Raw genomic sequence first — 24,780 nt, forward strand, 5'->3', positions numbered from 1 at the left:
GGCAACCACCAGTCTGTCCTCTGTATCCATGAGTTCAGTTTTCTTTGGGGTGTTTTGTTTTGTTTTGTTAACGATTCCACATGTAAGCAAGATCATATGGTATTTATCTTTCTCTGTCTGCCGTATTTCACTTAGCATAATGCCCTCAAGGTCCATCCATGTTGTCACCGATGGCAAGAAGTTTTTTTTATGGCTGAATAATATTCCATTGTAGTTATATATCACATTTTCTCTATCCATTTATCCATCCATGGACACTTAGGTTGCTTCCATGTCTTGGCTATTTGTAAATAATGCTGCAATGAACATGGGAGTATATATATGTTTTCAGGTCAGTATTTTTGTTTTCTTTGGTTAAATACCCTGAGGAATAGCTGGATCATATGGTAGTTCTATTTTTAACTTTTTGAGGACCCTCCATTACTGTTTTCCATCGTGGCTGCACCCGTTTACACTCCTACCAACAATACAGAAGGGTTCCCTTTTCTCCACATGCTTGCCAACACTTGTTGTCTTTTATCTTTTTGATAATGGCCATTCTAACAGGTGTGAGGTGATATCTCATTATGGTTTTGAATTACATTTCCCACATGATTAGTGATGTTGAGCACTTTTTCATCTACCTGTTGGCCATCTGTATGTCTTCTTTGGAAAAATTTCTGTTCAGATCCTCTGCCCAGTTTTAAATCATATTATTTGTGGTTTTTTTATTGATTTGTTTGAGTTCTTTATATATTTTGGATATAATCTATTATCAGATATATGATTTGCAAATATCTTCTCTTGTTCAGTAGGTCACTTTTTTGTTTTGTTGATGGTTTCCTTTGCTGTGCAGATTTTCAGTTTGATGTAGTTCCACTTGTTTAATTTTGTTCGTGTTGCCTTTGCTTTTGGTATCATATCCAAAAAATCATCACCAAGACCAATGTCAAGGAACTTACCACCTATGTTTTCTTCTAGGCGTCTTATGGTCAGGTCTCATGTTCAAGTCTTCAATCCATTTTAAGTTAATTTTTGTATATGGTATAAGATAGTGGTCCAGTTTCATTGTTTTGCATGTGACTGTACAGTTTTCCCAACAGTTTATTGAAGAGACTCTCCTTTCCCCATTGTATATTCTTGGTTTCTTTGTCATAAATTGATTGACCCTGTGATATTTTTTTCTAACATCTTTATTGCAGTATAATTGCTTTACATTGTTGTGTTAGTTTCTGCTGTATAACAAAGTGAATCAGCTATATGCATACGTATATCCCCATATCCCCTCCCTCTTGCATCTCCCTCTCACCCTCCTTATCCCATCCCTCTAGGTGGTCGCAAAGCACCGAGCTGATCTCCCTGTGCTGTGTAGCTGCTTCCCACTAGCTATCTATTTTACATTTGGTAGTGTATATATGTCACTGCTACTCTCTCACTTCCTCCCAGTTTACCCTTCCCCCTCCCCATGACCTCAAGTCCATTCTCTACATCTGTGTCTTTATTCTTGTCCCCTAGGTTCATCAGAACCTTTTTTTTTATTTTAGATTCCATATATATGTGTTAGCATACAGTATTTGTTTTTCTCTTTCTGACTTACTTCACTCTGTATGACAGACTCTAGGTCCATCCACCTCACCACAAATAATTCAATTCCGTTTCTTTTTATGGCTGAATAATATTCCATTGTATATATGTACCACATCTTCTTTATCCATTCATCTGTCAGTGGACACTTAGGTTGCTTCCATGTCCTGGCTATTGTAAATAGTGCTGCAATGAGCATTGTGGTACATGACTCTTTTTGAATTATGGTTTTCTCAGGGTATATGCCCAGTAGCGGGATTGCTAAGTCATATGGTAGTTCTATTTTTAGTTTTTAAAGGAACCTCCATACTGTTCTCCATAGTGGCTGTATCAATTTACATTCCCACTGACAGTGCAAGAGGGTTCCCTTTTCTCCACACCCTCTCCAGCATTTATTGTTTGTAGATTTTTTGATGATGGCCATTCTTACCAGTGTAAGGTGATACCTCATTGTAGTTTTGATTTGCATTTCTCTAACGATTAGTGATGTTGAGCATCTTTTCATGTGTTCGTTGGCAATCTGTTTATCTTCTTTGGAGAAGTGTCTATTTAGGTCTTCTGCCCATTTTTGGATTGGGTTGTTTGTTTGATATTAAGCTGCATGAGCTGCTTGTATATTTTGGAGATTAATCCTTTGTCAGTTGCTTTGTTTGCAAATATTTTCTCCCATTCTAAGGGTTGTCTTCTCATCTTTTTTATGGTTTCCTTTGCTGTGCAAAAGCTTTTAAGTTCCATTAGGTCCCATTTGTTTATTTTTATTTTTATTTCCATTTCTCTAGGAGGTGGGTCAAAAAGGATCTTGCTGTGATTTATGTAATAGAGTGTTCTGCCTATGTTTTCGTCTAAGAGTTTTATAGTGTCTGGCCTTACATTTAGGTCTTTAATCCATTTTGAGTTTATTTTTAGCTACATGTTATATGTATATTTTATACTACATGTATATTTTAGCTACATGTTACATTCTTTTACAAGTAGCTCTCCAGTTTTCCCAGCACCACTTATTGAAGAGGCTGTCTTTTCTCCATTGTATACTCTTGCCTCCTTTATCAAAGATAAGGTGACCATATGTGTGTGGGTTTATCTCTGAGCTTTCTATTCTGTTCTGTTGATCTATATTTCTGTTTTTGTGCCAGTACCATTCTGTCTTGATTACTGTAGCTTTGTAGTATAGTCTGAAGTCAGGGAGCCTGATTCCTCCAGCTCCATTTTTCTTTCTCAAGATTGCTTTGGCTATTTGGGGTCTTTTGTGTTTCCATACAAATTGTACAAGTTTTTGTTCTAGTTGTGTGAAAAATGCCATTGGCAGTTTGATAGGGATTGCATTGAATCTGTAGATTGCTTTGGGTAATTTAGTCATTTTCACAGTGTTGATTCTTCCAATCCAAGAACATGGTATATCTCTCCATCTGTTTGTATCATCTTTAATTTCTTTCATCAGTGTTGTATAGTTTTCTGCATACAGGTTTTTGTCTCCTTAGGTGGGTTTATACCTAGGTATTTTATTCTTTTTGTTGCAGTGGTAAATGGGAGTGTTTCTTTAATTTCTCTTTCAGACTTTTCATCATTAGTGTGTAGGAATGCAAGAGATTTCTGTGCATTAATTTTGTATCCTGCTACTCTACCAAATTCATTGATTAGCTCTAGTAGCTTTCTGGTAGCATCTTTAGGATTCTGTATGAATAGTATCATGTCATCTGCAAACAGTGACAACTTTACTTCTTCTTTTCCAATTTGGATTCCTTTTATTTCTTTTTCTTTTCTGATTGCTGTGGCTAAAACTTCCAAAACTGTGTTGAATAATAGTGGTGAGAGTAGGCAACTTTGTCTTGTTCCTGATCTTAGAGGAAATGGTTTCAGTTTTTCACCATTGAGAATGATGTCGGCTGTGGGTTCATGTGATATTTTTTTAATAAGGAAAACTGGAAGCAGTGTAAACATTTGTCAATAGAAGGACATTAAAAACATCCTATGCAGGGCTTTCCTGGTGGCGCAGTGGTTGAGAGTCTGCCTGCCGATGCAGGGGACGCAGGTTCGTGCCCTGGTCTGGGAACATCCCACGTGCTGCAGAGCGGCTAGGCCCGTGAGCCATGGCCACTGAGCCTGCGCATCCGGAGCCTGTGCTCTGCAACGGGAGAGACCACAACAGTGAGAGGCCCGCGTACCGAAAAAAAAAAAAATCCTATGCAGTCATTAAAAAGATTGAAGTTGCTAAGTATGTACTCATATGGAATGATGTGCATGATTTGTTACCAGAAAAAAGTATTGTTAAATAATATTAATATTTTGTTTTATTATTCCAATTATACTTTCCATAATAATTATCTCTGAGAAGTGGTATCATAAGAGACTGTTTAGTATTTATCAGTCTTACAATTCCTAGGATAGCATATTGTTTCTTTGATCAAAAAAGTAATAATGAAAAAGAATGCTGGCAATTTCCCATGCTTTCTCCATGATTATGTATCTATTTTCATAGGAAAGACAAATGAACAAAAAATTAAGTTTACCTATGCAGTGAACTGGTAATTGTATTGTGTATGTGTATGTTAACCTTAAGCACAGATCTACAAGTTGTTTATTTTATACCCTGCCTGTTTCCAAAAGGAATGAATGTACCTTTTCCCCAAGCTAAAGAACCAGTTCAGTATATTCAAAATAGCCTATGCACTAGATGAACTCAGTAAACACTTGCTCAAATAACAGTCGTCTTTAAGAAATTTGTTTTGTGTGTTTGTTAGGAAATTTGGGGCACTCTAAAGTATGGGGCCCAGGGTTGAGCTACTCTTGCCGGGGATTAAGGGTGGTACTGAACCGTTGCTCAGACACATGCGTGACTTCTTACCCACACTGTAAGCTCCTTATGGGAAAACAACTTGACTTCTTTAAAAATTAGTCTTCTCTCTTCAGTTGTGAGTCTAGCTCTTCAGAAACGAGAAATGAATATAGTGACGCTCCTTGTAGGAATAATGATACGAAGTTTTAAAAGTGACAAGTTGAATAATGTTATTACTGAGACAATCATGGTGAAGAAAATCCATTTGTAGATAAGCTTCTTAAGGAGGGCTGGGATGGAAAAGCAGACACCCAGAGGAGCTTTGTTACCGTGTTCATTCTCTCGCGTCACCTTGTGCATTATTTAACTTTGTGGCATCTATCACAAAAACAGTATAATTATTTACTTCTGAAAAATCACACAAACTATATGAACTCAGTAAATACCCAGACTGCAAGTCGCGAGTCTTTGTGTCTGTCCTCCCACCACCTTTCTTGAAGTCATCAAGGAGAAATTCTGGAAGCCTCCAAATGTTTTGAAAAGACTCATTGTTCTGTTTTTAAGTTCAGATAAAGCCATCAATTTATTACACTTCACAGTTCTCCTTATATTTGACAGCCTACTGTTTAAGACTATATGGGCATTTTGCATTTGAAAGAAGGTAAGGGACTCAAGACCTGGCTGGGGCTTATAAACACTTGGTTGGCTTCTACATATAGGTCATTGTATGTGCTTAGGTGAAGCATGCAAACATACACACAAAATCACCTCCTATGTGTCCTCACAAAGAGTACACACAGTGTGTTATATAGAAACTGATATTTTTGAGTACATTTGATAGATATCCAAACTAACCTCGTCAGATTGGGAGATACCTTTTACATGTCCATTTTTTCACTATTTGTTGACTACCTACTGTACCAAAGCACTGTGCCTGGTGCCGTAGGGATATAGGGATGAGTAAGATGCAGCCTTGAGAAGCTTGTTGTACCAGGAAATAAGCTACTGTTATTAGAAACAGAATCTTTAAAATAACTCATTTATTTCCCTAGTAGAGGGTTGCCCTCCGTTTGCTCACTGGCCAGAACCTTGCAAAATTTCAGTTGTGGCACCACAGAGAGAAAAGTAATTTGAATTGGATTTACCTTCAAAATTGACCAGGATCAGGACTTTGAACTTGATCCAGTTTTCTTCTCATGTATACTTGAAAAAAAAAAATCAACTTCAGAGTTATAAGGTAAAAACTATGATAATTGCATTGGATTGTAATTATGATTGTTACTTTTAAAGAGGTACAGAAAATGCTGAGTTGATTGGCAAAATATTCATGTTAGATATAATTCTGTGATGATGTTTGCTTCATACAATCCGGTTTTACCAAAACATATTTATCCACTTACAGAATTTCTTTTTGCTTAATATTTTGCTTCTCTTTTGCAGGAGTTTCTTCTATCAGAAGATTATAACAAGATGACTCCTGTGAAAAACTATCAAGGTAGGAACAAGAGCAGTGTTTTCATTGTCTTAGACCGTGAAATGTTTCTCAGTGGCTTCCACTGCCACAAGAGAGGACTTAACTTTACAGCAGTCAGCGGGAACAAAACAGCAACGCTTTGTGGTGAATATTATCCCCATTTTTGAATTAAGAAGCAGAGGCCCAAAGAGATTGGGCGTGTGGTCTTGTAGCTGGTAAAGTGTGAAGCCAGACCACACTTTGGTCTGTGTGACTCCAGAACGTACAGCCTTTGTCCTTTGTCTGCCCGCTCCGCCCCACTGCCTGGAAACCCTGCAGAAGACTTGGAGAGCGGGATCCAGGGTTGGCTTTCCATGGAGCTCATTTCATTTTTGGGTAAATATTTTAAAAGGCTGAAAGTGTTCATATTGTCTAAGGGAAGGAATTCAGGTTTTATTGTGTCTTCAACATTGGCAGTGTACTGTAAGCCCTTTATATAGTATAGATCAGGAGCAATTTTCACTGACGATTTTTTTCATCCAGGCCAATGTCAGGGGTCAGAACATTAGAGGTAGACGTCATTTCACTTAGACGTCATTTCTTCCAAATCTCGTGACCTCATTCATGATCATCCAGCCTCTCCTCTGATACCCTCCAAAGACATAGCAGCTCCTCCTGATTTTGGAAAATTCTAAGCATTGAGTTCTTTATTTCTAGATTTTGAGCCAAAATTCATTTCCCTATGGATTTATTCTTTAATTTTTTTTCACATATCACTTATCCAGCATTTATTGAGTACCTATTGTGTCCCAATAACTGAGAATTATAATAGTGAACAAGACATGCATAGTATCTATGCATCCCCCGTGAAAATAGATGCAAAAACATCTACACAAAATTTCAGCAGATCAAATTCAGCAGTATATAAAAAGGTAAGTACGTCACAACCAAGTGAGGTTTATTCCCAAAAGAAATGAAAGCAGGGACAGATATTTTTATACCCTTATGTATAGCAGCATTATTCACAATAGCCAAAAAGTGGAAACAACCTAAATGTTCATGTATGAATGAATGGATAAACAAAATGTAGTGTATCAATACAGTGAATTCTTATTTGGCCATAAAAAGGGAATGAAGTACTGATACCTGCTACAATGTGGATGAATCTTGAAAACATGCTAAGTGAAAGAAACTAGACACAAAAAACCATACATTGTATGGTTACAGTTATATGAAATGTCAAGAATAGGAGAATCCATAGAGACAGAAAGTAAATTAGTGGTTACCCAGGGATGGGGAAGGGGGAGTGGAGGGTATGGGTTTCTTTTTGAGGTGATGGAACTTTCTGGAAATAGTACATTTTCTATGATGATTGCACAACGTTGTAAATATACTAAAGATCAGTGAATTATACACTCTTAACATGGTTTAAATGGTGAATTTTATATTATGTGAACTTTATCTCAATTAACATTTTTTAAAAGGTCAGTGATACCAAAACCAGACAAAGACATTACAAGAAAGGAAAACTACAACCCAATATCTCTCATGAGCTTAGATGTAAAAATCTTCAAAAAAATACTAGCAAATCCAACAATGTATGAAAAGAATTATACACGATGACCAAGTGGGGTTTATTCCAGATATGCAAAGCTGGTTCAACTTTTGAAAATCAGTGTAACCCATCACATCAAAAGACTAAAGAAGAAAAATCATGTGATCATATTAATTGACGCAGAAGAAACATTTGATAAAATCTGACACCCATTCATGATAAAAACTCTCAGCAAATTACAAATAGAGGGGAACTTCCTCAACTTGAGAGAGAAACGTCTATGAAAAACTATAGCTGGGCTTCCCTGGTGGCGCAGTGGTTGAGAGTCCGCCTGCTGATGCAGGGGACGCGGGTTCGTGCCCCGGTCCAGGAGGATCCCACATGCCGTGGAGCGGCTAGGCCTGTGAGCCATGGCCGCAGGGCCTGTGCTCCGCAACGGGAGAGGCGACAGCAGTGAGAGGCCCGAGTACCACAAAACAAAAAAAACAAAAACAAACAAAAAAAAACTATAGCTAACATCATACAGTTGACCCTTGAATAATGCAGTGGTAAAGGGTACCAACCCTCCCCACAGTGGATAATCCATGTATAATTTATATCGGGCCTCTGTATCCGCAGTTCCTCCATATCGAGGTTCCTCTGTGTCACGGTTCCTCCACATCCGCGGATTCAACCAACCTTGGATCATGTAGTACTGTAGTATTTACTGTTGAAAAACATCTGCGTATAAGTGGACCCACGCGGTTCAAATGTGCATTGTTCAAGAGTCAACTGTACTTAATTGTGAGAAACTGGATGCTTCCTCCGTAAGATCAAGGTCATGGCTCCTATTTAAGAAGTACAGCCAGGCTTCAAGCCCAGGTTCCTGAAGCTTAACAATACGTATGTATCTTCAAAGGGTTTCTTTTTGAATAAGAGAATTCTGTCACCTTAGAAAGATTATGTGCTTTGAGTTTTAGGGTTTGTCTTTTGTTTGTTTTTGTTTGTCTTTTCAGTAGTCATAGGCAGCCTGACAGAGAAAGAGAACCAACTTTGGCAGAGAGACTAGGGTTTTAATTCTAGCCTCATCACTCATTGATTATGTAGCTTTGAGCAAGTCACGTAACATTTTTGAGCCTCTGTCTCCTCCTCTGGCAGCTCAGAGGGCTGTAAACCCCCTTATCTTCTGGGCTACTGTCAACCCCTTGGACTTACAAAGTAACAGAAAGATCAAAGGCCCCTTCATGAGAAAAGGGAGCGAAGCGCTGGGGACCACTTTCTGCCTGCAATAGACGTGGGTACAGTTGAAAGTGAACCATTAGAGAGTTCACTTTTATTCCACCATTGGTGGAACTTAAATTGGGCATTTGATGACACAGACATGACAAGATCTTCAGAAGTTTCTCCAGGAAGTCCCATCTTTTAGTTTAAGACAATGTTTTGATCTTGATGGTGGCCGAGTCTCTGAAAGGCAGATATTATTGTTAACAGTATTATTGTTTCTATACCCCTTCTCAATCCCTTTAGATTCTCCAAGCGCCAAATATAGGATTTTAAAACATCAGGCATTTGGTGAAATGTCTGTCCCGGAGGTATTCACTATGGTTCGGACTGTATTGTTTGTTAGCCAGTCTAGAAGCGCCATCTTGGCAAGGCTGGGTTGTGTCTGTAAAAGGAGGAAAACACCCAGCTTTGCAGAGTCATTACAATGACTAAGTGAGACAATATCTTTAAGTACCTGGCACTTGTTAGACACTCAGAGATTGGCAGTGATGCTGTTATTGCTGATAGAGCTGCATTGATCCATCCATGTCCAGTCCTATTTTCATGATCCAAATGGGAAGCTGGTGGCTTCTCTGTCACCTCGTCACACACAGGATGAGTCTCCTCTCACCCACCAGGCTGCCAGCTCCTGGGCACAGAGCCCAGTGGGTCCAAGTTCTGGGATATCAATCTTTGTTTATTCCAGGCAGCTCTGTTCAGTGGCCGTGGACCCCCTATACCTCTCCCCCTGGAATTGTGTAAGAGGAAGAAAGCGAATATTTTACTGATTTTATTTGGTAATTGAGAAGCCATGAGACTGGCCAAACTACTCAACTCGATCATGCCTCGGTTTGCCCACGTGTAAAATAGGGAGATGGAGTAGATGACATGAATAGTTCTTCTAACTCTGAAATTGTGTGATGCAGTACTTCCGTGATGGTGTTGTCCTTGTATATAAGCAACCCTGGGAAATTTGCTCTCATTATCTCATTATGTATGCTTTGACGTAAGGGATATTTCATTCTTTTTTATATGGCACTTGGGAATAATTCTGCCCTCCTCTCCAAGCTCCAAACATTTGATTTCTCACAGAAAATTCATCTAGAATTTTGTTGTGGATTTAAAAGCAAGCCTTCATCAAAAGGAGAACAGTAATGCTCTTTGCTTTTTTTAAAGCTTAAATAAACAGACACCAGTGAATTTATTAGCAGAACGTTGTTCCTAATGTGTTTTGTAGTCACACTGACCTGCCTTTCTCTAGTCCAGCAGTTCTAACATGTCTGAGAGAGGTGGTCCAGGCCCTTTGGGTGTTAGGAAAATTTTCTTTCTTTTTTAAAAAAATAATTAATTATTTTTTTGGCCACGCCACGTGGCATGTGGGATCTTAATTCCCCAACCAGGGATCGAACCCACATCCCCTGCGTTGGAAGCATGGAATCTTAACCACTGGACCGCCACGGAAGTGGTTGGGGAAAATTTTCTTATGGAAACGCGGATGTGGTCTTCTCCAGGGGCATGCCTGTCCCCCTGATGAGAACCACTGTTCTAGCCCTTGTTTGTAATGATTATATACTATTCAGCTTACTCTGGGGTGGGGAGGAGAGAATGATGCACCTCTGTGGACCATGCTTTACCAGCCTCTTTTAGGATGCTTTATGGGTTGTTTTCTTGTCTCTTGGCTTTTAGCGCATCAGAGCAGAGTGACGATGATCCTGTTTGTCCTGGAGCTGGAGTGGGTGCTGAGCACGGGACAGGACAAGCAATTTGCCTGGCACTGCTCTGAGAGTGGGCAACGCCTGGGAGGTTATCGCACCAGTGCTGTGGCCTCAGGCCTGCAGTATCCTTTGCTGGACAAAATCCCTTGGTGGGAACTTAGCTGTTGACTTCTTTCTTTCATGAACATTTTGGGTATGTGCAGCTTGAAAGTTTCTTGTTTTATTTGCTAGTTGCCCTACTGATTAAGATGCTTATAAACTGGACTTCCCTGGTGGTGCAGTGGTTGGGAGTTCGCCTGCCGATGCAGGGGACACGGGTTCGTGCCCTGGTCCGGGAGGATCCCACATGCCGCGGAACAGCTAGGCCCGTGAGCCATGGCCGCTGAGCCTGAGCGTCCGGAGCCTGTGCTCTGCAACAGGAGAGGCCACGGCAGTGAGAGGCCCGCATACCGCAAGAAAAAAAAAAAGTGCTTATAAACTTTCCTAACACATAAATCATCAAGGGTCCTCATGTAGGTGGAGTAAAGTAATTTCACCTGAAATAAGTTACTGCCGAGCAGGTTGTGGGTCTGCTGTGATACAAAGTCTGACATCTAGACAGTACACAGCCCAGATTTGTGAGCCTCAGCTGTCAGAAAGAATTATGGAACGTGGAGATAAAACTGTCACTGAAATACAGTCTTTTATTTTTGAACAGAAATAATTTACGCATAGGTATTAAGGTTGGAAACATTCCCATTTTGGTGCCTGGCAGAAGAACCACAGGATTCCTATTCATTTTAAGAATATTTATTGAGAGGCCACCATGCCAGGACCAGAGCAGGCTGACTGGTATCTACACAGTAATGCTACGCAGTCTTTGTTCCAGGTACCAGACTTTTCCAGGATATGTAGAACGATATTAACTCTTATCTCTCAAGTCTCCAGGGTCCATGTGCTCAGTGTGAACACCTGCCAATGCTGGGTAATCCTCACATCCAGCCCCCTGGGCTCCAGTGAACACAGGCCTGACAAGTGAGAAGCCTGCACTGGTGATGCTACCACTCTGAGGAGTAAAGGACCCTGAGTTTCTTCTTTAAAAAGCGTAGAATCTCTCCACCTTCTGACAGATGAGGAAATAGTTATAAACAGATCACTTGTCTGCAAAAACAGGATGAAACAGTAAGACTTGCTTTCAGATTTTCATCTAGTATTTATATGCCTGTTCAGTGATTTGCAACCACCTGACAAAGTATTGCACCTTGCTGTTTCCTTGCAGACATGTGGCAGTAGTTGTGTGTGTGTGTGTGTGTGTGTTTAGGCTAATGTCACTCTTATTTTCCAACTGGAAGGGCAAGATGAAGAAACTGAGAATGGCCATATGGAAGGCTGTAAAAGTGGCATGTTACCAAGAAGACCAGAAGCAAGGGCGACAAGGAATGGAAATCAAGATCACTTATCGGGCTTCCCTGGTGGCACAGTGGTTGAGAGTCCGCCTGCCGATGCAGGGGACACGGGTTCGTGCCCCAGTCCGGGAAGATCCCGCATGCCGCAGAGCGGCTGGGTCCGTGAGCCATGGCCGCTGAGCCTGCGCGTCCGGAGCCTGTGCTCTGCAACGCGAAAGGCCACAACAGTGAGAGGCCCGCATACCGCAAAAAAAAAAAAAAAGATCAACTTATCTTTGAGAGGGTGCTTAAAGAAAGAAACTACAAAGTTTACTTTCTAAAAGCCAGTTCAGACAAGCATAATGCTTGAATTGAAATACATGAACTCTCCTGCCAATGGATTAATGATTTCTTGTAGTGTTAGTATTGGATCTCCCTTAGAGATCATCCATCCAATTTCTCATTTACAGGTGAGCCAGCTGAAGCCCAGAGAGGGTCACATGCCTTATCTGCAGCCACCCAGCTGGTATGTAGGAAAATCACCACCAGAACCCAGGTCTTCTGCCTTGGACTGCTGGTTTTTCCCATTATACTGCATTATCCCTCTGAGAACAGAACTAATGGCATCAATATAATTTGTTCTTAACATGCTGGCTTCTATATCACTAGCCACGCCTAGTGAGGTATCTTCTGTATCACCTAACCAAACTAAGGAGTATAGAAAAAAATACAGATCTTGCCCTTAAGAAGTTTACTTTTTAAACGATCTGAAAATGAAAACAAAAAACAAAAAACCCCACAAGTACACAGAATTAAACTTGTCCTGACTCTTATAGTCTTTGACTCCTCTCTTCCGGCATCTCCAAAAGTCATCTTCATTTTTCGACTCTTCTTTGCCATGTGGTTTACCAAGCAGAAAACAAACATGTGATTGGCTATCAGAAACTTGTGTGTGCAGTGAAAGCCTCAGGCTTCCTTCCCCAGTGCAAATGACCCTCCAGTCCAACTTTGCTATTAAGGTGGAAGGCAGCTGCAATACTGCAGACAGAGAGGCCCTTCCAGAAGACTCCCTCACCTCTACCAGCTCTGCCTCCTTAGCTCCAATTCTGGAACCACAGTGCCAGCCCTTGCACCCGGGAGCATCTGTCTGCCTGGTATTTTCCCAGTGCCGCATGCTCATGCATAACAGCACTGCTTTTGCAGCCGAGACCCACGCAACTTTCCCAAGGCTGCAGGGTTTTTTCTGGGAGCTGCCTGATGCATAGATTGTTAACGGGCAACCCATACAGTGTTGGGATTCACGTTAAAATTCAGTTTTTAAACATGCTTTTTTCATGGGAACCCTCCTCCATCACCTCACCCCTCCTCTTCGTTCTGCCACCTTCTGTACTTACCGGTTTTTGGTCTTTTTGGTTTTTCAGTTTTTTAGTGGTAAGGAAAGGAAGAAGATCTGTTAAAATAACATAAAATGTTCAGAATAATATTATGACCCCTATTTCTCTTCATAGTGGGCACTGGTGGTGTACATAAGAATTTTCTACAGACGGATTGATTCTCTTCCATCTGCACCTCAAATAGTCAAGCCAACAAGTGATAGAATAAGTCAGATTGACATCACCCTTTTTCCTCTTCTTTCAGGCCTCTTAGCAGAGAAGTAAATAAACAATGAAAGTAACCAAAATTCAAGTAGAGAAATAAAGGATGACAGAGACTGACTAGTTCTCAAGTTGAATTATCAATTTCGGAATCACCTCAAAATCTTTGTTGCTTTAAGTGAACTAATATTCACTTAACTATTTAAGTGAATATTAAGTGAACTGTCATGTTAACAACAACAATAGGAAGAAAGTGAAGGTGAGGAAAAAGAAGAAAATATCTTACCTTTGCGGTCCCTGAGAGTTTACATAGTACTTCTACATAATGTTACTTTGTTCACTATCAAAACATAAAGACCTAATTCTCAATTTTCACGTGTAGAAAAGCCTCAGAGAGGCTCAAAAAGATTAAGAATAAGAAACCTTTTCAAGGTCGCATGACTGTTAACTGGCAGAACCAGGATTAGAACTAGGGTATTAAAATCTTTGCGCTAGCCCTCTGCACAACTAGATATAGCAGAACGGAGGTATTTCCCAAAGGTCCCATGGCAGGCTGATGTAGGAAATAGAACTGTTTTCCTTTCCCCACTTCAATTGCTGGTCTTTATTTTTGTGAATACTTTACCTAGCCACACCTTTCAGTCTGTCACTTGACCAAGTTTTGGTCACATTTTTCATGCTTCCACAAAACTAATTCAGGTACTCTTCATTTTAAGAATTTATTCCTGTTGGAGATATTTCCAAGATGTCACCCTATATAGTCAAATGCCTTTCCACCAAGCGTTCTTCTATCTATTCCTATTTGTGGAAAGAGTACTGAAAAGCTATTAAGATTATCCTGATTTCCATATTTCCTCATATCATACTAAATGCCAATCACTCTGGCTTTGAGCATTATTATAAACTCTTAGGGTTTTGTTTTTTAATAATATATTCAGTATATTTCAGTAAATTGCACCCCCCCTTTTTTTGATGCTCATATTGTCCCATCTTTGGCCAGTAAGAGCCACATCATGTTGGCTGCTATGTCTTTTTGATACAGCCCCACTAGCCTTTGATAGCATCTTTGCCTTTTGACACGACATGTCTTAAGCTCATCTGGTACCTTCCTGTCCCAGTCCTGGAATTGGCCATTTCTCTTAGGAATAGTATTCAGAGATAGCTAGCAAATATATGTATGTGTATTTAAAAAAAGAAAATAAATGATTAGTTCACATAATATTTCTAATTCAAATTTAACATTATAGCATACTTCTTTTTTTTTTTTTTTTTTTTTTGCGGTACGCGGGCCTCTCACTGCTGTGGCCTCTCCCGTTGCGGAGCACAGGCTCCGGATGCGCAGGCTCAGCGGCCATGGCTCACGGGCCCAGCCGCTCTGCGGCATCTAGGATCTTCCCGGATCAGGGCACGAACCCGTGTGCCCTGCATCGGCAGGCGGACTCTCAACCGCTGCGCCACCAGGGAAGCCCCTTTACGTCATTTCTGTACTTGATTCTTTTGGACTAAAAACCTTTGTTCCTAAACATCAGCATAATTCTTTATTTGCTTTATCCCATGGTATATTTAAGTTGTTTGAAATAGTAATAGCAATATTATAATAGCAAGACTACTGAATAAGATTTTAGATTTTTTTTTTGCAGCTTTCTTTGTCCTGAGAATATATTCTACCAAGAATGTAGAGTCAAAATGCTGTGTTTTAAAGTCACTTGAAATAATTCTTTTAACTCTGTGGTTATATCAGCAAGTTGACAGTAGGTTTATTCACTTTACTTTGTTGTCGATTTAGGGGATTTAAAAAAATGTATAAGTATTTTTCACATGTACATAATTACAAGATTCCATAATGGAAACAATGTAATGAGAGAGAAGTCTCACTACCACCCCTTTCCCGTCAGCTTGTTTCTCACTTTAACATTGGCAGCCATTTTTGATCAATCTTGATTTATCAAAGTGCTTCCTTTTGTAAATATAAGCACACACACACACTTATATTTATGTTTCCCTCTTTCTTACACGAAGTTAGTGTAGCATATAAACTTGCATAAACCTTGGCTTTCCCACACACACACTTAATAATATATCCTGGAGGGACTTCCCTGGTGGTCCAGGGGTTAGGACTCCGTGCTTCCAGTGCAGGGGTGCAGGTTCGATCCCTGGTCAGGGATCTAAGATCACACATGTCGTGGGGTGCAGCCAAAATTTTTTTAAAATAATAATAAATATAAAGTTAACAGAAGGCTATTAAGGCTGTAACATCTAAGTCTCTATTTAAAATATATATATATATATAAAATAATATATCCTGGAAATTACTCCATGTCAAATTTCCCAGCTGTGTAGTATTCTTTTGCATGGATGTATCATAGTTAATAAGTCCTCTTTTGATGGACTTTTGGGTTGTTTTCAAACTTTAGCTCTTACTGTAATACGGAGTGAATAGCTTCAGGCATGTGTCAATTCACATTTTGGCCATTGTGCCTCTGGGGTAGATCTCTACAAGTACGATTGCTAGGCATTACCAACCAGGGAAGCTCACTAGAGACTCAGGGCCTTGGGTAGTTACTGGAGACTGACTGGTCACACAGGCACCCTCTTCCTGCATGTACCAAAATTCCAGACTCCCATAAGGAGGACTTCCCTGGTGTCCAGTGCTTAAGACTGTGCTTCCACTGCAGGGGACAAGGTTTCGATCCCTGATCAGGGAACTAAGATCCCACATGCCGCGTGGAGTGACCAAAAGAAAAAAAAAAAACCAGACTGGCAGAAGGAAAGCAGGTGTTTAGCATAAACCATATTGTTTGTACAGTTAAGGCACAGTCAGCCACTTTTGTCTGTTAACGGTGGGAACCCTCCTGAAATCCAAGTTCCCAGATGCCACGCCAATCTTGTAACAGCAGCCTTTCAAAGGATAGCCTGCTAGGTTAATTTTTTTTTTTTTTTTGCAAAGCACCACTGTCATTTCTTGAACCATCCATTCATGTATCTTGCCTGTTTTTTATTAGGTTCGTAATCTTCTGGATTGCTCTTTTTATATTAGTATTCGGGCCTTTTGTGACATCAGTTGCAAATATTTTTTCCAATTTGTCTTGTGCTTTGCTTATGGCATTTGTTTGTTGTTTGTGTATTTGAGTCATAGCTTTTTCCACTCCAAGGTTATAAAGGAACTCTCCCATCTAGAACTTCTATTTTTCATTTTTTACATTGGAGTTCTTCCTGGTATAAAGTGAAGTACAAATCCTGTTTTATTTTCCCAAATGACTGGTTCAGTTTGTGCCAACTTTTCTTTTCGCCCTTCTTTTCCTTATTCATTTGAAAAGCCACCTTTATCGGATATGTACTAAATTTCTGCATGCTTTGGGGCCTATTTCTAGACTTTCTTTTCTGTTCCATTGGTCTGTTTGTCTAAGCACCACACTTTGAATTAAAGAGACTTTATAACATGTTTTAATATCTGGTAGGGCTAACCTCCCCCATCACAGTACCATATTACTCTTATTTTCAGAATATTCCTGGCTCTTCTTGCTTATTGATTTTTCTATGTGAACTTTAGAATGAACATACCTAACTGTAGGAAAAAAACCCACATGTTGATACTTTTATAGGGATTATATTAAATTCATAAATTCATGTTGTGAAAATTGACATGTTTATCATGTTGAGTCTTACCGTCCAGTAAGTAATGTCTTTCATCTTGTTATGTCCACTTTTTGTGTCTTTCAGCATTATATTCAAGTTCTCCTCCCGTGAGATTTGCGCGGTGTGTGTGTGGAGAGAGGGGGGTAAACCATCCACTCACTTTTGAGAAACGATCCTTAATGCTTACATGATAGATTTGATGTTGAAACCCGGCATGTGTTCATTGGTGACCACTCAGGCCAAGTAACCATCCTCAAACTGGAGCAAGAAAACTGCACCCTGGTCACGACATTCAGAGGACATACAGGTGGGATTGAAAGCAGACCCTCCATGTGCTGCTCTCACAGTGACCTATCGCCCGCTGCATGTTCTGATGTTCACAAGATGTGGTGTGCAAGTGACGAGGTACAATCTGGGCTTGTGCAAAGATACACGTGATGCGTGTGAGTGATTTCAGAATGGTTCAGTAAGAATGGTTCAGTAAGATACATTGTCAGAAATTTTCTCCATCAGTCAAACAAAAGAGCAAACAGTCTATTTCAAAAATGGTGGTGATGTGGTTCTTTGTCATGCTACGCTGGAGAAAGCCCTTGTTTGCATATGTTAATGAGACATTGTTTGAGGCTGTGTGGCAACTGCACAAACAGTTGGACAGAAGGACAGCTGCCTCGGTCTGTCCTTGCCATCCTTGGAGCGAGAAAATGGTATGCAAGACAGACTCCTACTTCCAAGACAAATGAAATGAAAAATAGATTTGTCATGGGTAGCTAGCCTACATAAAAAGGTACAAGTTCCTCTTTAATTTTCCTTCCTCTGGGGCTCTTTTCAAGGCCCCCTTTATGTTACTGGTCTGCTCAAGGTCATTTAAGCAAGGTGACAGACTGTATCCACACTTAACCTTTGAAAGACTTGAGTAAATGATGATGACTAATTTTTTACTAGTATTTTTAACATGTGATGTTGACCCTGGAGAATGAATAACTGCCTGTTTTCCTGGTTCTTAATGGGCTTTTGTGTCTTCTGCAGTTTACCAGCCCATGATTCAGTATAGAACAAGGTTAATATTTGAGTTTAGACGTCATATAAGAACAAAAGTAGGTGAATGAGGATATAAAATGGGATAGTATCTAGCTCATAAGGGAGTTCCTAAAGGGAAAAAGAGCAATGCAATAAAGAGAAAATTGAATCCAGGGGAAAGATTCATAAAAGATCATCTTAATTATCTACACCTGAGGCAGGAAGAGCACATGGAAATCTCCCCTGTGGATAGAACCCAGGTCTTTCCTGATTGGATTTCTCTTTTTAGCCACCTACACTCTGACCAAGCCTGGCCTGGTGGGGACCTGAAACTATCTCAGGTCAGGACTGTTTCACTGCTGAGTTCAGTCTCCTAATCCTTGGCTTCCCTAAGCCCTTAACTCCACCTGCACTTGTTCTTGCCCTTGTTGAGGAGTCCTTCCCTTGATCCCTCACTGCCCAGCATCTCTGCCCCATCTTCCCTTCCTCTCCATCGCTTCAGCCACACGTTTCCCTGCATTCTTAGTTCAGGCCCCCTTGTTCCTCCTTGTTGGTAAATTTCACCTGTGGTTCAGAGTATCCACGTCTCTCCTGCACACTCAGCCGCGGAGTCTGCACTCGGGTTTGGGGTCACAGCACGAGCCTCAGCTCATCGTCCCCAGTGCAGAGTCGTCATTCCAGTCCAGGCTCAGGAGTTGCCTCACAGCCCCTCACGTAACCCGGCTCTAAGTCCTTCGTACACAGTATGCTCCTTCTCTCAGTCCCTCAGCAGCTTTTTCAGACCTTCCCCGCTCTCCCTAGGCCTCCTTCAAAGAAAAACAGAGGTTATCAAATACAAGCTTTTTAAAAATGTTTATTTCTTGGCCACCCCATCTTCCCTCCCCAACAAGCAAGCTTTTCCTTCGCTTTCTCCTCATCGCTTGCCCTCCCGCCTCGTGCTGTCCTTGGCCCCAGACTCATCCTCCTGGGGGTCTCCACATGGAAAGTTAATTTTTTGGTCTCGCTTTGGACCAACTCTTCTCAAGTTTCTAACATACTGAGTTCCTTGCCTCTGTTAAAAACAAACAAAACCCCTCTGATCCCATCTTATTTTCTTCACAGCAGTGCCACTTTTTTCCTTTGTTTTTCAATTGCAGTAAAATGTACACAACCTAAAATTGATGCTTTTGTCCATTTTTGTGTTCAATTCAGTGGCATTAAGTACATTCACATTGTTGTGCACTGATCACCACCATCCATCTCCAGAACATTCTTCATCTTGCAGAACAGAAACTCTGTGCCCATGTAACCCCCTCCCCCCAGCCCCTGGCAACCACCATTCTGCTTTCTGTCTCTGTGCACTGCATATGAGGGGAATTGTGCAGTATTTGCTGTTCTGTGACCGGGTTATTTCACCTAGAGTAATACCTTCACGTTGTCGCAGTTAGCAACGCGTCTTAAAAAAGTTATCATTTTCCCAGCCGTTTCGCATTCTTCCCTCCCGTTGGCTTTCCCGCCACCTGCAATTTGGCTCGTCTCTATCACTCCTCTCACACTGCTCTCCCCGAGGTGGCCAGTGGCCTGCTGGTAGCTAAATCCAGTTGACATGTGTTTTTGGTGGTTGTTTTTTTGCGGTACGCGGGCCTCTCACTGTTGTGGCCTCTCCCGTTGCAGAGCACAGGCTCCGGACGCGCAGGCTCAGTGGCCATGGGTCACGGGCCCAGCCGCTCCGCGGCACGAACCCGTGTCCCCTGCATCGGCAGGCGGACTCTCAAGCACTGCGCCACCAGGGAAGCCCAGACATGTTTTAAACTCTGTCCTGTTTAACCTCATGGTAGCGTTTTACATTGTGGCCATTCCTTCCTGCTGTGACTGCCCTCGATTGGCTTCTATAACACATTTCCTCCCACATTGAAGTCTCTGACTGCTCTTTCTCCTCTCCTTTGGGGTCGTCTTGGTGGGTTCTGCCTGGGACCCTTGTCTCTTCACCTCCTGGGCTCTCCCTGGTTGACCTCGGCCACTACTCCCAGTCAGAAAGAAAAGGCATAGGGCTTCCCTGTGAGCCACAACTACTGAGCCTGCGCGTCTGGAGCCTGTGCTCCGCAACAAGAGAGGCCACGACAGTGAGAGGCCCGCACACCGCGATGAAGAGGGGCCCCCGCTTGCCACACTAGAGAAAGCCCTCGCACAGAAACGAAGACCCAACACAGCCATAAATAAATAAATAAATAAATTTAAAATCATATGGGCTTCTAAGAAGACCTCTGCTTAAAAAAAAAAAAAAAAGAAAAAGAAAAGGCATAGTCATTGTTCTCGAATTCCTCACAGCCCAGTGAGCGAGACAGAAGCTAAACAGTAATTATAGTGCCTGAGGGCCGGGGTGTGTGGAGGAGCGTATGGGGCACGGGAGCAGCACCAAGCATGTCCAAGAACACGGAACGGTCGCGTTGCGGGGATGGGCGTGGGAGTTGGTCAGGGAAGGTCTCCCCCCGGGGGGTGGGGGGGAAGATATGACTTTGACCTAAGATTGTGGCGGAGGAGTAAGTGTTGAGTTCATGAAAGAGAAGTAGGGAGAGCAGGGCAGGCAGAACAAACCAGCGTAATCCAAGGCCTGGGGATTTGCAAAAAGCGTGGCTCTCTTGGGAGCGCCTAGTTACTCTTTTTGGCTGGAACACTGAGTATGTGGGTGGTGGGTGTCAGCCAGAAAGGAAGTGAGAGTCAGTTCAGATCACTGAGAGCATTATCCTGACATCAGGGGAAAACGGTGAAAGAGTTTTAAGCAAAAAGTTAACCTGATCGGATTTAAAAGATTGCTCTGGTAGTAGAGTAGAGAGTGTGATGGGAGAGCTAGTAGGAAACTGTCCCTCGCAGCGTGGATATGGTGATGGGAGAGCGGGGAGTGGATAGACGTGCGGTAAAATTTTAGAGGCCGTGATAGGCTGGAGAGTTCCCAGATTTGGCTGAGGCAGAGGTGGCTTTCAGCTTGACCTTCTGGCTCCTTAGAAGTCAGGCGTTGCCCAGAGCACCGATAGGAATTCCCCGAGTTCTGTACTGCTGCCTCTGGGTCAGGAAAGGGACAAGTAGCTGCTTCTTACTGCTGTGAGGTGAAAAGGTGGCCCAAGGATTTCATGTCTTCCGGATTCGTTCCAATATAAAATACTACCCGATATTGTATCTTATCTTTCTGAAAGAATGTAAAATATTTTCACATGATTTCATCATGAAATATCTTTGAGGAAGACAGGACGTAGCCCGGAAAGGTTGTTATCTAACACGAAGGCAAATAAATGTAGCAGGTCACCTATCTAATTTGTTATTATTCCTAGACAGTAGTATCTACCCATCTCCAGTCTGGCTACAGCACAGGTCATTCATTTAAAGCTAAAACAAGGGCATCTGAGAGATTCCACGATGATGCAAACATTGTTGAGCTCTTCCTATGCAGTAAGTCCATCTGGGCCCTGGGAGGTCCCAAACTCAGCCGGACACAATTCTGGAGAAAGGGGCTGTGAATGGAGAGTTAGTTTTAACCTCCTGACTCCCTTACCCCCCAAACAAAGACCTTAAGATGAACCTAGATCCATTAAAGAGTGATCTTGGGGATCTAATTACTCCAGATCCAAACTCAACAGCAGACAAGTCTTCAGTATGTGTATGGAGTCAGCCATTCACCCATCACCCTCTGTTACAGTACAGAAGGTCATATAAAAATGTGAGTTAGTGATGGAATCTGCCTAATAGCCATACCCAGAGGCCAAAACATGGCACTTACTAATCCATAGGGATTTAGAAAACTAATTTTATGTTCTTATGCTCCCTCTGCTGGTTTTATTTCTGGAGCTAAATGCCAAATATCATAGTTCTTTGATATTTCTGCAGAAATTAGAATATATTTCTGCCAAAATGTCACACGCTGATTTGAACAAAGGGGAAAAATATCAGATTTTGGCCACTGGAAACTACTAGTATCAATAAAATCTTTTTTTTTTCTTCTAAGAATTTTTTTGGTTAGTATGAACATATTGGAAATAGGAGGGCTTGAATGTGAACCACCCAAAGCATACTACTTAACGGAAAATAAATACAGACTTGTTCATTGACTGTTAGGAGAACTATTGAAAGTAACAGTGTAGCTATAATAAAAATAACTAAAACAAGGACAGGTACAGTTTAGTGCAAATATGTAAGTTCAGATCATTAAGCTGAAAGCTTAATTTTTGTTTACAGTAGAGGCTTTCACATCTAATAGATGTGGATTTTCATCTAGAGTCCGTCAGGTCATTGGCTCTCCATGTGATGAGTGGTGCCACTCATCGGTGAATGAAATCAGCCTAGTCCTTGCCCTGGTTCAAATCCCGCTCATGGAATTAAAGCAATAATTGGAAATATTATGCGTGTAACAAGTGTGGGAAGCCCCGATGCCACGCATGGGCTTCTTTGGGAACAGTTAACAAGAGGGCTTCTTGTCCACAGAGTTAAAGGGGGGCTTCTAAGAAAGTGATGTTTAAACAACACCTTAAGAAGACTGAGGAGTTACCCAGGTGGTGGGAACATTCCAGACCCCGGATGTAGGAAGCAGGTTTGAAGCCTGCAGTGGGTAAGTGTGAATGGAGTCCAGTGGCCTGTGTGGAGAGCCAGGGGTGAGGGATACAAGTTGACGTCCCAGGCAACGTGAAGAACTTCGGATGGACATTGTTCTCAGGCAGTGGGAAGCCAGTGGTGGAGTTGAGGCAGGGTGGTAACGTGCTTTCCATTGTAACGAATCGTGGTAGCAGCGGGTGGTGGATTGAGTGGGGACGAGGCTGGATGTGAGGAGGCCTTTTAGAAGGAAGCTACTGCCGGAGTCCCTGGCAAAGGGGACTCCTGTCTGGACCGGGAGAACAGCAGCGGGTGTGGAGAGTAGAGGAGGGGTTCAGGGTCTGTTTAGGAGACGAGTCAGCAGTGCTTGATGATTGGTTGAAGCAGGAGTGGCTTCCATGTTTCTGTCTGGAACATTTGGGTGGATGGTGATGCCATTTACTGAAAATGGGAACGGCAGAAGTAACAGCAGGTTTGTGAGAGAATGTCATGGTGCTTTAAACTGAACATGACCAAGAGGCCCCCTTGAGGAGGCGGCAAGGAGTCAGCTGGATGTCCCGCTGTGTGTCTCAGGAGGAGGGTGTAGCCTAGAGACGGAGCACATTTACCTTTCCAGAAACACTCATCACTTCAACCTGGAGCAAAATGCAGTAACTGAAAGGTTACATTCTCTATTCAAGAGGCTCCGTGGTCTGAGGACTTCCTTGGCTGCCTCTCCTCTGGCCGCATTTTGCCTGCACACCCTTCCCCTGCACGCGTGGTGGGATGTGCGTGGTGAGATACCAGGTCGCACTGGTAGAGACAGAGCCAGCAGTTTCCAGCCCTGACTCTGTGACCCTCCACCTAGTCTTTAGCTTTTGCAAGATATGTTGTAAAAGTCTCCAAAAATTAGCTCACTGAGCATTTGGTAACATGTATGAAATTTCTAAAAATGTTTATACTCTGATCTGGTTCCACGGTTGGGAAACTCTTCTAACTAAATCAGAAATGGGAATAAAGTTTTATGTATAAGAATGTTCATCCTAGCAAAACGTATAATAGTTGAAAGTTAAACAACCTAACAGTAAGTGAAATAAGGTACATCCATGCTTTGGGATATTATGCAGCCATTAAAAATTCCATTTATGAGAGTATAAAATAGTATAGATAAAACCTTGACTTTTAAGAATGAATTCATTTATGTTAAAAGTTATTCTGTCGGTTATATTGTGGAGGGCCAAGGCAGGGAGAAGCATATAATGAAACCATGAGGGAGAGCTCTGGAGCGGAAAGCTGGAGTGAAGGACAACGAAATGGAATAAATGATTTTTGTCAATTAAAATATCATAAACCCCGGAAACCCACAACCATCGCAGCCCTGGCTCTCATTCTCCATCCTGGTTATGGGTCATGCAGGGCGAGGAGGTTGGCCCGGGTGTAGACGGAGAGGGCGGAGCATCGTGTCTGCACTGCTCCGCGAGCTGGGCTCGCTGAGGTGGCTGACTCGCTGCCGCCAGAGGCGTCAGGTGGAAAGGAGACTCCCCGCCCCATTCCTCTGGGCTCCTCTGTGTCTGCCAAAGCCTCTGTTGTGACGGCTTATTGCTCTCCTTTATCGTCCTCCCGTGCTGCTTTGTCATTCAATTAACGGGCCAGGTGAGTAAACATACACTGAGCACCTCTGGTGCACCCAGCTCTGTGCACTGTGCTTGAATACAAAGATGTGGAGCCTAAAGTCTACAGTGGGGACAGATTTATAATCCAGCAAAGTCGGATCCAGTGAGTGATGGTGACATTTAGAGACGTGGGCAGAGGTGGGAGCCTCACCTAGATTGGGGGTGTTGGGGGGAAGGCTTCCTCCAGGAGAGGGCACCTGAGCTGCACCTTGAAGAGGGAGAAAAGGTTACCTGGGGGATAAAAGGTAGGTCTGGCGCTCCAGGCAGAGGGAGCAACCGCGTCTTGTGAGAGAATGGCTCCACCGAACACAATGTGCGTGTCCTTCTCGTTCCCAGAACTAACATTGTATATTTGTGTTGGTGTAGGGTCTGAGTCTTATTTGTTTTGAATATATCCACAGAGCTTAGCACAGTGCCTGCCGTATAGAAGATGCTCAGTACCTGCTTGTTGAACTGATTTGAAATGAATGCTGTGATTTACAATTTATAAGCCAGCCTCCAATAGAGACCCGTTGTTAGGTCATTTACATAGAACTGGGATGGGACCACAGGGTGATTATTTTGCCTCCCCAGTCCCATCCTGTTTCCTGTCTTACAGCTTTTCCTTCCATCTTTCCCACTCTTCCTGAAGCCTGTGGTGTAACAGTCTGAGCCCTGG

At 42.1% G+C, this 24,780-nt stretch overlaps 1 protein-coding gene across 2 annotated transcripts in view; it reads left to right on the forward strand.

Annotated features, from left to right (window-relative positions):
• The window catches only part of WDFY2 (WD repeat and FYVE domain containing 2), a 171,061-nt gene that overhangs the window by 118,206 nt on the left and 28,075 nt on the right, over nt 1–24,780 (forward strand). For both annotated transcript variants that reach the window (XM_022574765.2, XM_089899617.1), the window contains 3 exons: nt 5,777–5,831; nt 10,273–10,423; nt 17,091–17,203. In XM_022574765.2, the coding sequence (XP_022430473.1) occupies nt 5,777–5,831; nt 10,273–10,423; nt 17,091–17,203 (319 nt within the window). The remainder of the gene's footprint in view (nt 1–5,776; nt 5,832–10,272; nt 10,424–17,090; nt 17,204–24,780) is intronic.

This window comes from Delphinapterus leucas, chromosome 18 (assembly GCF_059928025.1).
Source record: "Delphinapterus leucas isolate spDelLeu-1000000601 "Yukka" chromosome 18, BTC_Dleu_Yukka2, whole genome shotgun sequence".
Taxonomy (NCBI): Eukaryota; Metazoa; Chordata; class Mammalia; order Artiodactyla; family Monodontidae; genus Delphinapterus; species Delphinapterus leucas.